Genomic DNA, 13,966 nt, shown 5'->3' on the forward strand with positions numbered 1-13,966 from the left:
CGTAGATTTTTTGACTTGAGCACTTCTGGAAAAATGCTGAGTTCAGAGCAATCACGTAAATCCAAGACCTGTAACTTGCCATGATCTGCGATGGACTCGTGGACTTCTACCAAGTTTTTGCAACTATAGAGATGCAATTCCTCGAGATTTGGAGTCCACGATATGTCAGGCGTGCGAACCAGTGACTTGCAGAAGTCGAAATTCATGTACTTCAAATTTCGGAAATCCTGTAGAAACGGCGAAATCAGCTTTGACAAACATTCTGGAAGGGACAAAAAGAGGGTGTTTGTAGGATGCTGTTTGCTTCCTTATATTTAGAACGTGGAATTCCCGTTTGAGAATAGGTTGCCACTGAAGCATATCCGGTATTGTATCTTTCACGAAATTATTACATTTGAGGTCGTCAATCGTAAAATTTGAGCAATTTGTTTATTTAATGTAGAGTTGATCTGCTGCAGAGTCCACATTTATGCATTATGCTAGTTGTTGTACATAGACGGGGGAGTCAAACTCGTGAACTTTAATATCCGATGCAATTGACGGTTTCCATGGTTTTATAATATATATATTTTTTGATAACCGAGGTATCCGCGCGGCCGGCGAGCTATGGCTCAAATCAGCGGTGGGGCACGACTATTCCTTGGGGGGGGGGATAGCGTAGCATCCCACCGCCACGACCCCCAGCTTAAATCACCGACGCCTACGAGTTTCGAACCCGGGACCTCTCGTGAAAGGAACTAGGCTCAAACTATCGCGGCCACCGATTGATGGGTATGGTTTTATAATATTGATCATTAATAATATCATAATTTATTTGTAGGGGCTTACGTTGATATATATTGGCTATTGAGGGCTTACCTTGATTGAGGGTTTTAAAATTGGCTACACAACACATGAGGGAGATTGGGTTCGTGAGGGAAAAGATATGGAATAATTACTAGTCAGGTTTCCGAGTAAATTTTTTAACCTAGTAACTTACTTTTTATGAAAGTTACTATAAACCGATGTTGGAAGATTTAAAATCGTATTGAGAAATTACTAAACTTTACCAGTACTCATTCATACATACGTAAATATTAGCAAATTAGAGTTAATTCTTATCACTTTACATTTCAGAAATTATTTGAAAGAATTTAAAATATATAGATATACAATACAGAAAAGTTCGCAAATAAAAATTGTGTTAACAAGTATGAAAATAATAGATTAAATACCAATAAAAATCCCATGCACATTTACCCCTTATTAATTTTCATCTCATGAAAATCCTAAACTAGGACGATCATGACACATTTATCCCAAGTTAATTTTCATCTAACAAAAAATCACAAACCGATAATTCTCAACCAAATCTACTCTTCATTAGTAGATAAAAATTAGTTCGGGATAAATCTGTGTCTCGTGTCACGCATGTGGCAATCACAAAATTCAAGTGAAGTGTCACGCGGCAAGCATGCAAATGTAGGGAACATAACAAAATTATGCGAGCGTCATGCCATGTGAAAATCATAGAACCATAGTGAAGTGCCATGTGGCCGAGTGCGGATGTGGCCACATGACAAAAGCGTTCCACGGGTCATGGCATGCGGTAATCACAAAAGCAAAGTGAAGCATTGCATGACGGGCATAGGAATGAAAACTTTGCTAGGTATGGCTTTAAGTGCATATCATAGATGAACGGGATTGCGTAAAATTTACTGAACTTTAAAATTTTATTGAATTCATGCAAAGCCAATCAAGCCAACTTTGAAAAACATTCCAATGGAAATAAAAATTTTATTTTGTATGCTCAATTAAAAATCTGGCTCTGACTTTCTATTAGGAAATTAGCGGTATGGCCGTATCGCATCACTTATATTAATTTAGTTGTGCACACAATACACATATTATCGGCAAAGTTCCTAATAAGTACTCTATTATATGTCCACTTAGAAGTGTTCCTCCTTGAGAATTGATTTAAGCAATAAACAATGCCTTGTTTTACGGAATGATGCATTCAAACCTTCGAATGAGCTAATTTTATTGATGCTGGCCAAATCCCCCGCGTTTAGGCTCTATCACTTGATGACTATGTGGCCTACCACTCAACCAGCTACTCCTTGGGTAGGTTGGTCATATTTTTGTTTCCTTCTTTGTTCGATCACTATACAAATTTTTAGTAAAACAAAAATTTTATACGTAAACAACCGATGGCGAATTGCATTTTGAATTTCTTCACTAGGTAGATTTGATCCGATTTTGAAATACATCTATGTTGATAGTTAGAGTTATTAGGTTTAGGAAGTATGTAAACCTTATCTATACTATCATGTAACCCAAAGGGGGCCTGTTACTTTGAAAGATTTCAATCTTTTTTATTATATATCCTTCCATCAATTATACACAATTACTTATTTTACGGATATTACACATATTTCATTATGGAAAGTCATCTATCGATGCAATGACGACCATAAAAAAATTTCAAATCTTGAAATATCTTTTTCTTTCCGCATATATGTATAAAACTTCTTTGTATTATGTATTTTATTAACAAAAGTGTTTCCATTGAGTATTTCTAATAAAGTTGTGCGCTTAATTTTTCAAATGCCAATTTTGCTGCACTAAAAAGTATTTCTAACGCAAGTTGTTAGCGTCATTTTGAAAGAAAATAGAGAAATAGTTCCTAAAGCAGAGTAACAATACTTCCTTTTGTGTATGCGTAGGTAGATAATGAAAAGTTCGGTAAAAAATGCTCACCTTTAATTGATTTGGCACTTCTGGGATACCGCAATTGCTCATATGAAGTCCCACTAATCTATTTTCACCGGACGGAAATTCTGGAATCAAGGGAGCACATCCATCCCAACGAAGCCATCTTAGCCGATTAGGGACATATATAGGACCGTAAAAGAATTATGCACATTGCGAAAAATGAGCAATCTCAACCTTCTCATTTTTGTAAAAGCATTAGGGCCAATACACATCTCTATTGGCTTAGGTAGCTCCAACACTATGGCTTTGACAGCACAGTCTCCCTGTGTATACACGAATATTTAGGTTATGCATATTCAGTAATTAGAGTCAAAGATAAGAAGCAGAGATTCGATTGTATTTGCAAGTCTTACCATGTCACGTGATAGAACTTCAAGAACATCCTCATAAAGCCGTAGTCCGTTGCGTCTTCTGGGATCAATGCATTCTTGCTTCACGATGCACATACCCATCGATTGAATCAAGTCATGCATTTGTAGGGTTCCGAACTCAATGCTAATCAAGGACCTCTTAATAAGAGTATCAAATCCCGTAGCTGTTTGAAGATCGCAACTATCAAGAACCTTCTTTGTATACTCTTTCTCGCCCTTAAAGAAGCAGGCAATGTGGAGAAAGATCTCTTGCTCATCTTCATCTAGTCCATCATAACTCACTTTGAGCACATTATTAATCTTTCTGTCAAGGTTCTTGGAAAGTTTGTTTAGTATGCTTTCCCATACAGCTTCTGTTGTACCACGTAATAAGGACCCAACACCACAAGTGCTAAAGGAAGGCCTTTAGCATGATTCAAAAAACCATGCACTAGATCTGTCCTACTTTCTAATTTTTTGTATGTTGGAAAAGCATGCTTTCTAAGTAGCTCACGAGCTTCACCGTCATCCATCGCTTTAACTTCATACACATACACATGATCCCAATCTAACTTGGGAGTCAACAAATGACTATCTCTTGTAGTAACAAGGATCCTACTCCCATTACCAAACCAATCGGCTTTTCCCGCTAAAGCATGTAACCGGTCCATGTCATCCACATCATCAAGGATGACAAGAACTCTTTTGTTACTGAGTCTCTCTCGTATTAGATTAACGCCTCTTTCGACATTGGGCACCACTATCTTTTCGTGCGGTAATAATATATCGTTCAAGAATTGTCCTTGCAAAGTAACTAAACCCTTACAATCTTTTGAATTTTCTCGAACAAGTGCTAGAAAACATGAACCTTGAAATTGTCTAAAAAAATCATTATGGATGGCTTTCCCCAATGTTGTCTTTCCTATGCCTCCCTGTCCCCATAATCCCACCATGAGAACATCCTTAGACTCAAGGTTTAGCATTGATTTCACCTCAGCCACTCGGGACTCTATCCCAACCGGATGCTCAGCAACTTCTAAAGGTGTTTGGCTTAGGCGATTTGAGATGTCCTTCACAATTTTTTGCAAAACATTTGACTCATCATCTCTGGCAAAAAGGGTAAAAGGAAGTTTTAGCATCATTTTAGCAATTGGAATAATCAAATAACGAGCAATCACCAGCCAAAAGTGACAAAGCAGTGCATCTCATTTTCAAATAATTACAACCAAAAGAAAATGTATTCCCATCGAGTCAAATTTGAACTGCGAGAGCTCCACACCAAACAAAACATGTAGCTGTCTTCTTAAGTGATTCGTGTACTTCTTCGTGTACTTTGCTTTAGACGTGACGATTCACTTATTTTTCGTTTTGAATCTCATGTGATTTAGGACTTTGAACGATGGTTAAGATTTTGATTCCAAAACCATTAAATTCCCCGAAAGCACGATGTTATTGTTTTACATGGCCTGCACACGCTAATTAATCCTGTACGAAATGGGGTAAGGGCAATAACGCTACTTAACATTCTGTCCATTTGGCAAAGAAGTTTGGACATTCTATTTTGATCAAATGAATCAATAAATTTTTCAGCCGATGAAGTGCTAGTGTCCATTTTTAATTATTGGAAAAGCCACGTGTCTGTTTTATGGATAGCCACGTGATTTTTCGAACTCAAAATGCCACCTGTAACTAGTTTGTGAAATGGTTGGCCAAAATCGAAAATCTATAGAACTCAAAGTGACTAAAATGAAACGTGAAGACGTCAAATAGCCCATAACTAAATAAATAAAAAATTATCACACTCGTAAAGAATAGTTTCATATACAAAAGATGGAACTCTTTCTACTTACCCATCATTCAAAGTCCACCCGGACAAGCTACCGGCATCCCAAAGAGCTTCCTTCCATCTCTCCATTTCCTTCGAATCCTTTCCGTGCTTAGACTCATGCTTAGCCAGGCCTCTCGCATAACTCGCTCTTCCCCTTCTCACTTCTTTTGGGTCTACTTTATAAAACATTGGTAGAACGGTAAGGTCCTTTTGCTCCTTGCACTCCATAATCTTGGCCAACTCTTCCAAGCACCACCACGAGAAAGCATAATTCTCAGAGAAGATGATGATCGCGATGCGCGATTCTTTGATGGCCCGCATGAGCATCGACATTTTATCTCCCTTCCACAGTTCCTCGCTATCTCGAAAAGTGCGTATTCCACCCTGGATTAACGCCGTGTAGAGATGGCCGACGAAGGTTTTACGCACGTCCATGCCTCTAAAACTCAAGAAGACTTTGTAGGGCCCTCTGGATTTCGACGAAGAAGCCATTGATACGATGGAGTTCAACTATCAGAAAAGACTTGTGGGCTTAAGATTTGATAGGGTGTTTTCCTAGGAAGCACCGGGTGCGTCGGTATCGGACACAGACGCGTCCGACACGCGTTGCAACACCAGCAACAAGCGGCGGACGCGCCAGTCGGAGAGGAAGCAGGGCGGTGAAAACGGAGATCTGAAACTACGAGATCGGGAGGAGAAGGGGAGGAGAATGTCTGCGTCTCGCCATGAGCCAGCGACGGTGATGGAGGAGGGCGGAAAGACCGCGGATCTGGAGGAAGGGAGGCAGCGAGCGAGCCAACGCTAGAGCGAGCAGCGAGCGTCCCGAGCAGTGAATGGGTTTTGTGTGCGCCGGAGCAGAGAGCGAACGAGCGCCGGAGGACCAGAGGAAGAGAGCGCCGGAGGAGAAACGAGGCAGCCAAAATCACGGTGGTCGTCGTTGCTTCGTTCACTTGGCGATACAGGAAGGTGAGGCCTGCGTGTTCAAAAGGCAAAGGGAGAGAACAGAGAGCCTGGGGAAGAGGCGAGATAAGAGACGAGCGAGGAGAGAGAGCGTGGGGAAGTGTGAGATTTCATTTTTGCATTAAAAGCTGTCAACTCACTCGCACCAACCCAACCTCCATCCAACGGCTGTCCTTCCATCATCATCCATCTCCTTTCATTTTTGACCTTGTCGCCCTCCCTCTCGTCATTTTCAAATCTCACACGATCTTCAGCGGGTCTTCATCTGTCACTGCAAAAAAGAAAAGTAGGGAGCGGGGATTAATTAGGGCAAATCATGGATAAATGAATTCCCAGCCGCGTAACGTGAGTAATAATTGGTCTGTTTGGCTTCTTTTTGTGTATTTGTTTTTTTTATAAATTTCTATTTTGGAGGAAAATGAAATTTGCCATTGCCCTAGAAGTGGTGAATAGGCTCATTGATTAAAAAAAAAAAACAAAAGACTTTGCTGGCTTCCTCGAAAGGGGAGGCAATTCCCAAAATTCGAGTAGTTGCCTTTCCTTTGCTTTCCTTCTTCTCCTGTTTTTTTTCAAGCGATCGATAACAATTTAACACATACTTATTCAAAAGATGTAGAACCACATGCACAACTAAGACTATAATAGGTCTAACCCTACTTCAATTTTTTTATACACACAAATATTAGCATGACGGCAAAGGCTTGGGCTATCCTAAAGACCTGTAAAACTTCCGCAAACCCTATGAACTATTAAGTCTAAGCCTTCATTTGTAATAGTAGTTCAATTATAGAGCAATTTGTGCGCAATAGCCCGATGGCTTTTACGGCAATATGCTTGAGAAAAATTATAACTTGGGCTGTGCCATTATACATATTAATATGCGCATTTTGTCACTTGCCGAAATGTTAGCGTAGGGTTTCTTGACATTAGTCATTGACATTGATATTAGCTACCTATTTTAGAGTACATGTGATTGATGCATACTATGTGATGCATTAGCTTATGGAGAATAGATGGAACATTGGTGTTACTTGAGAATATCTATTAGTTGTACTTCGGCGATGCATTATGCCCATTTACAAAAATTGCAGTAATCATTACTCGATCTCATAGAACTAGTGATGATTGCCATTTGATGAGCCATAGTCTTGCTCTCCCTTTCTATTACCATTATATGAGAGAAGGAAGAGAGAGAGAGAGAGGGGACGTGATGGGAAAAAAAAAAGTGAATTTTCTTTTTCTGCGTGCCATAATCTTGAGAGAAGATTATGATGGTATTCTTATTTTCTTTGAAATCTAGTGGATTCGCAGAATATGTTTGCTTGGAGATGTAGCCCAATTTTGGACGAACTTGGATAACAAATTTTCTGATATTTCTTTCGATTATGTTCTTTTATTTTTATATTAAGCTAGTATAGATTGCTTGCTTGGTCCTTTTTATTTTCTTTGTAAAATCGAAGTGTGATTCCTAACACACATGACTGTGTTTTCAGGAAGTTTGTTTGCCATTTGATGTTCTTGTTGATTTATTCTTGTACTAGAGGACACATATGCGTGACTTTTTTTGGGGTAGTGACGGCAAACAATATATTAGATCTATTAATGATATTAAGAACTTTGGACAATGATGGTGCTTAAGGATGGACCAAGATACCTAATAGGCGTGAATACATGGACTTATATTCACTGAATACTTAGTCAGATTGTCCTATGGACAGAAGTTTCTTTGTATGATATTAAATTTTTTGTAAGTCTAGATGACTATGACGTTCAACATAAGATAAACTTTTAATTAATATGCCGGCTTGAGGGAATGGCTTTCCACCTATTTAGTCTTCGGATTTCTTCTTCTTTTATGGAAAATGAAGTATTCGCGGTCATTAGGTTGGCTTTTGTTATAGGCTCACTTGTAAGACAAGCCATGTTGGCTTCCTCGAAATGGCTTTCGCGACCTCTTGAGGGGTTGTTTTCTCTTTGCTGAATAATCATCTAACAAACCATGTTGGCTCACTTGTAAGATATATCATTATATATGATAGGTCTAACCACTTTCATTATTATTATTTTTTATAATAATAGTTGCGCTGGAGAGCTCCTATGGACCAATTAAATCTAGAACTTTGACCTGGAAGTTGATAGTCTAGACTAAGATCGGTTTGCACACAGAACGCCAATGGCTTTTTATGACAATATGCTTGAAAGGAAATTATAACTTAGGCAGTACAAGTACATAAACATGGACTCCAAATTTTGTCATCTGGTGAAATGTGGCCATAGGGTTTCTTGATATCCTTTCATATGACTTCCATGGTTATATAGTCAATACATATTTATAAAATGAATCATTCGTGACTTGATGTCATAGAAATAATGATAATTGTCACTTGCTAAGTCGTAATGTGTTTTAAGTTTTGCGAAAACAAGTTTTACCCGATGAATGATTTCATATGAAGTTAAATAGTTATTCATTAAATACTTTGTCCCTTATAAAACAGTTGATCGGTCTCTACAATTTAGGTATGAATTTTAGGGTATGATACGTATACTAAAACATTTTCGTCAAATGAAATTGAAAACTCATGATGGGCATTTTGGCATACATGACAATATTTCTATTTTTTTATTTTTAAATTTTAGCATTAATAAAAGAGCCCGTCGCGACCTAAAAATTAATTTAGGTGAATGGATTATTAGGTTAATTAAATCAATTAACCTAATTCGGACCTTCCCAAGTCCTACCGAATCGCAACTTAGGTTTATTCGTGAGAAAATATTTAATCGGAGCCGCCACTAATCATTTACGGTAGGTTGATTAGAAACCTATATAAAATAGCGAGAGAACTATTTTATCTCTACGAACCGGAGAAAAATGGGTTCGGGGACTTGGTTACGCTAATTGAAAAAATTAACGCCCTTTCGGTACCAATTTCATGAAAAAGCCTTTCCGATTGATCGATGTGAATTCAATGATTAATTTGAAAAATGTGACATGAAGACCATATATTAAGCGCCCAGAGATTGATTTTTTTTTTTGTATTTTCGGTAATAAAAGCAATAAAAAATATGAACAAAAATAAACAAAAATGCCCATAATATACCTTTTAGTTTCCGATTTTTTCGAAAATCATCTCATTCCCAAAAATTTGGGCTAGAGCGAGATTTTATCCGCTACATCCTCGAGGATTCGAGCCGGTATGCGGATACGTGTATAGAAAAACAACTGTCCCTTCTCGCTAAAGGGCAGAATACGAATTTCTATACTAAATCACCATCCCATTCCACGAGATCGTGGCTAAGGCGTGTGATTTGTTCTTCCGACGGGTCTAGGCACACATGGGAGCATATATTATGGGCATGTTTGTTTAAAGATGTGCAAATTTTATAACAAATCAAAACAAACAAGCACGACAAAAATAAACTAAAAATGAATCAATTTATTTTGGATTTTCGAAAATATGAGAGGGGCGGCCAAAAATATGACATTGGGGTCCACCTTTCCTCATCTAAAAAAAACTTGATCCACTTTTAATTTGAGAAATTATCTTTAAAGTTTGAAAATTTAATTTCAAATAATTCTCAAAAAAATAGGTCAGATAACTACCCAATCGTATCAAACATTATCTATAACATCAAATATTAAAAATAAAAAAAAAAATCCACAAGATAATGCACAATATCCCAAGATAAGCAAACAACCACCAAACAATCAAACATTATCGGATAAGATAAGCCAACTACCACATCTGAATTTTTCAGAAACATATATGGAGTGCCCGAACTTAAAAAAACAATCTTGCCTTATCTACAAAAGATTCACATCTTTAGAAATTAAGCAATTATCTTTTGACGTTTTGAAAAATATTTTCAGATAATCGCTAAATTTGAAAAAAGATATGTTCCGTCAAAGCGAGCGAGCTTATCCGCAAGACATTAAGATATGCTAGATAATGTTCAAATTAAGAAAACGAAATATCCATATCAAAATAAGAACTTATCTATAGTGCCATAACATAGGCAAAATATCCAATCAAGATATACGATCAACCAATTTAAGCAAAGAATTCAAAATATTTTGATGATGAGAGTCGTTACCTGATTTGGCTAAATTGCATTGCCAAATTTGAATCTCGGATGGGCTTGCGGACAACCTTGCAGATGGGACTCACATGCGACGATGATGAGATTCTGGATTGGCGAAGGTGCTTGACGTTTCGTGGAGTCTTTACGGTGGACCCACAATAGTAAGGAGCGACACGAAAATAAGTGCGTTGGAATTCCTTGTGTGCCCTTCGACTGAGTTTCCTTCATGGACTTCTTCCAACTTTAACTCGCGATTAGTGCTTGAGAAAACTCCCCGTTTATTGTTCAATGATGGATACTAATCCGATCTAATACATACTCAACAAACAATGGAAACATGCCCAATAGATCACCAGATTCACCGATCGACGAAGATACATCACGAGGACATACCTTATTGATCACCGATTAGATGCCCTTTGCGATCTCGGAGTTTTCCTCTGTCAAACGAGAATCGACGATGGGAGGAGCGTTCTGCGTTTTCTATTTTCTTGAAGTGACAGAAGGAACAACTAGGGAGAACGATGGAGACCGCGTCAGTTATTGACGTAAAGCCAACCAACGTGATCCTTCACGTTTGAGCATATAATCGCTCACTGGGGTGTGGTTGCCCGCATGGGCGCACACCGTATCTCCCGTGGACCCCACTATAATATTTAGTCTAATATCTCCCACTCGCCCATGTAGGGCAAACAACTCCTATTTGTCCACGGAGGATCGACAACTAAACTTTTCATCTTCGCAAAGTTCATATTGGCAAATAACCCGTGCGACCAAGATACAATGAGAGCTCGTTGTCATATATCCGTTGGGAGTATATGACAGCTCTAAAATTGGACATTAAAAGAAATGAATTGTATGTTGTACCCTAGATCGATCGGTCACATATAAATTTCTCACTAGATCTCATTTTAAAATTGACATATTATATTCACAATTATGATCACACCAAATAATCATAATTGACCGGTCTGTGAATATAATTCATAATGTGACTTAAAAAATTTCAAATCAATCTTCCTCGTTCATTAGATCTCTCAATCTCGGTTCAACTTGCTTTTCTAGAAATGTCCCTTTAGATCGAATCAATTTCATGACCATAGGCAACACTCTAAGATAGCAAACACTAAATAGAGACCTTGAGAATAATGAAAAAGTCATGAGGGTACTAAAAATGAGGAATTTTATCCTCGAGAGTCTCACACGGCACGTAGAAGTTGAGATCAAAACTCTTGCCTACTCTCATTGGTCGATAGTGCATACGTAATATGAAATACGTATTACGGTATGTTCTCCTTCCCTATGGAGCGTATGTCTTTCTATTTTAATACCGTACGGATGCTCATCTTGACACACTCGGTGTCCAACTTGAGTTCACGTAACAACTCCACCCAAGAGTTTTCCATCAGAACTCTCATCCGGCATTTAAGACAGATAAAGCGAAATGTGTGGGTTATTTCACTTCCGGACATTGTAAGTAATAAGTCCTCATCTTAACATCATGTTAAGGCGGTATTAGTATTTTAAGCTTGAGCTCTCAATTATCACCTAGATAATAAGCTTAAAATTACCTCATCTCTATTTACTACATAATAAATAGAGGCGGTTACCCGTGTGAGTGGGCTAACCTCTCATCCGTCCGACATACCTTTTTAACGTATAGTGCACCAAGCATTAATATGCATGAATATCAAATAAACTTATAGACTTTAATATTGATAAACAACATCATCAATTATTGACGTTCAGGGAAAAAATACAAATATTCAATACATTAACCTCTACGCAGTCCTAGAGTCTTTATATGACCAAAGAAAGCATCTATAGGAATTGGCTTTGTCATGGGATCTGCTAACATTCTATGCGTAGATATATACCGTAGGTTAACCTCTTTTCGTGCTTCCATGTCCTTGACATAGTTATACTTAATGTCTATGTGTTTGGTCTTACTATGAAACTTGGGATCCTTAGTATAAGCCATTGCTGCTTGACTATCACAATAAACCTTCACAGGTTTTGCAGCATCTCCTGTAACACCCAAATGATCCATAAATCTTCTAAGCCAAACATCTTCTTGTGCTGCCGCCGATAATGCCACGAACTCGGCTTCCATGGTGGATAAGGCTATACACTGTTGTTTCTTACTACTCCACGATATAGCGCCATTATTCAGGAAGAATACATTTCAAGAAGTGGATTTTCTCTCATCCAAATCTCCTCCCCGGTCAGCATCGTGTAGCCCTCTAGGTGCAAATCACTTCCTTGATAAGTTAGCGAGTAATCGGCGGTTCCTTTCGGATACCTCAAGATTCTCTTAACGGCAATCCAATGTGCTTGACCTGGATTGGATTGGTATCTACCGACCAATCCAACCGCATAACAAATATCGGGTCTTGTACACATCATGGCGTACATGAGACTTCCAATAGCACTGGCATATGGAACATTTTTCATACGTTCTTGCTCTTGTGGAGTCTTAGGACACATTCTTCGGCTCAACCCATTACCTTTCGCAATAGGAGTATCAATGGGTTTGCAATCTTGCATACAAAATCGTTCGAGAATTTTATTGACGTACGTCTCTTGCGAAAGAGATAATGACCTTTTCGAACGGTCTCTCGAAATCTTAACTCCGAGAATGTATGTAGCTTCACCCATATCTTTCATTTCAAAATTAGAAGATAGCCAACTTTTGACTGTCTTCACAAACTCCATATTATTTCCAGCAATCAATATATCATCAACATATAATGATAAAATTACAAAGTGACCTTTGGATCTTTTGATATAGACGCAATTATCTTCATTAATTATTTCAAAATCATATGCCACTATGGCATTATTGAAGCGTATATACCATTGTCTTGAAGATCGCTTAAGGCCATATATCGATCTCAAAAGTCGACATACTTTTTGTTCTTGGCCCTTTTTAACAAACCCAACGGGTTGTTCCATGTAAATCTCTTCATCTAATTCTCCATTGAGAAAAGCGGTCTTTACATCCATCTGATGTAATTCAAGATCCAAACTAGCCACTATTGCTAGAATGAGGCGAATCGAGGTAAATCTTACCACAGGAGAAAAAGTATCTTCATAGTCGATTCCTTCCCGTTGGTTATATCCTTTTGCCACAATGCGTGCCTTATATTTCTCAATTGAGCCATCAGCCTTGCGCTTTATTTTGAGAACCCATTTGTTCCCAATGGCTTTGCGTCCTTTTGGAAGATCAACCAGTTCCCAAACTTGGTTTGATTTCATTGACTCCATCTCTTCTTTCATCGCTTTCATCCATTTTTCCTTATCGGGGCAAGATAGAGCCTCATTCACATTTCTTGGCTCATCTTCATCCAATGGAGCGATCATGAAAGCTTCCCCTTCAATTTCAAAGCGTCGTCGAGGAATGCTTTTGCGACCGGTTCGTCGTGGAGAAGATTGTACCAAGGGTACTTCGTCCTCCAATGCGCTCCCACTCGGACCAGATAATGGCATTGATTCATCAAGTGGTTGCAATGGAGATTGGTTTGTATTCAACTCCCCACCTCTCACATTGCTTCCACTTGGATCATTATTTCCAACAGTCTCATTATCTTGATCCAATGTCTCAAATAGGGAACAATCTTCACCTATTTCGCCCTTTCTTGGAAATTCATTCTCTAAGAATGTGACATCTCGTGATTCAAATTCAGTCACATTTCCACTTTCTTGCTCACCTATGAACACATATCCTTTTGAGTGTTCTGAGTACATTATGAAGATACTCTTTTTGCCTCTTGGTCCTAATTTATCATATTTATGTGAGGACTCATGAGTATAGGCAAGACAACCCCAAGGTTTAAGAAAGCTTAAATCGGGTTTGCGACCTGTCCATAATTCATATGGGGTAGAAGTGACCGATTTGGAAGGCACTCGATTAAGTACATAGGCAGCGGTTAATAAAGCATCGCCCCAAAAGGCAATCGGTAAATTAGCTTGTGCCATCATGGACCTAACCATT

The 13,966-nt window shown here is 38.4% G+C and overlaps 2 protein-coding genes across 2 annotated transcripts in view; both read right to left on the bottom strand.

Moving 5' to 3' along the window:
• Positions 1-5,470, bottom strand: part of LOC115730551 (TMV resistance protein N-like) — a 322,507-nt gene extending 317,037 nt beyond the window's left edge. Inside the window, exon 1 of the mRNA XM_048276391.1 lies at positions 4,955-5,470. Coding sequence (XP_048132348.1) covers positions 4,955-5,424 — 470 coding nt within the window. The 5' untranslated portion in view covers positions 5,425-5,470. The remainder of the gene's footprint in view (positions 1-4,954) is intronic.
• Positions 1-13,966, bottom strand: part of LOC125314342 — a 396,865-nt gene that overhangs the window by 372,717 nt on the left and 10,182 nt on the right. The window lies entirely within an intron of this gene.

Source organism: Rhodamnia argentea, chromosome 3 (assembly GCF_020921035.1).
Source record: "Rhodamnia argentea isolate NSW1041297 chromosome 3, ASM2092103v1, whole genome shotgun sequence".
Taxonomy (NCBI): domain Eukaryota; kingdom Viridiplantae; phylum Streptophyta; class Magnoliopsida; order Myrtales; family Myrtaceae; genus Rhodamnia; species Rhodamnia argentea.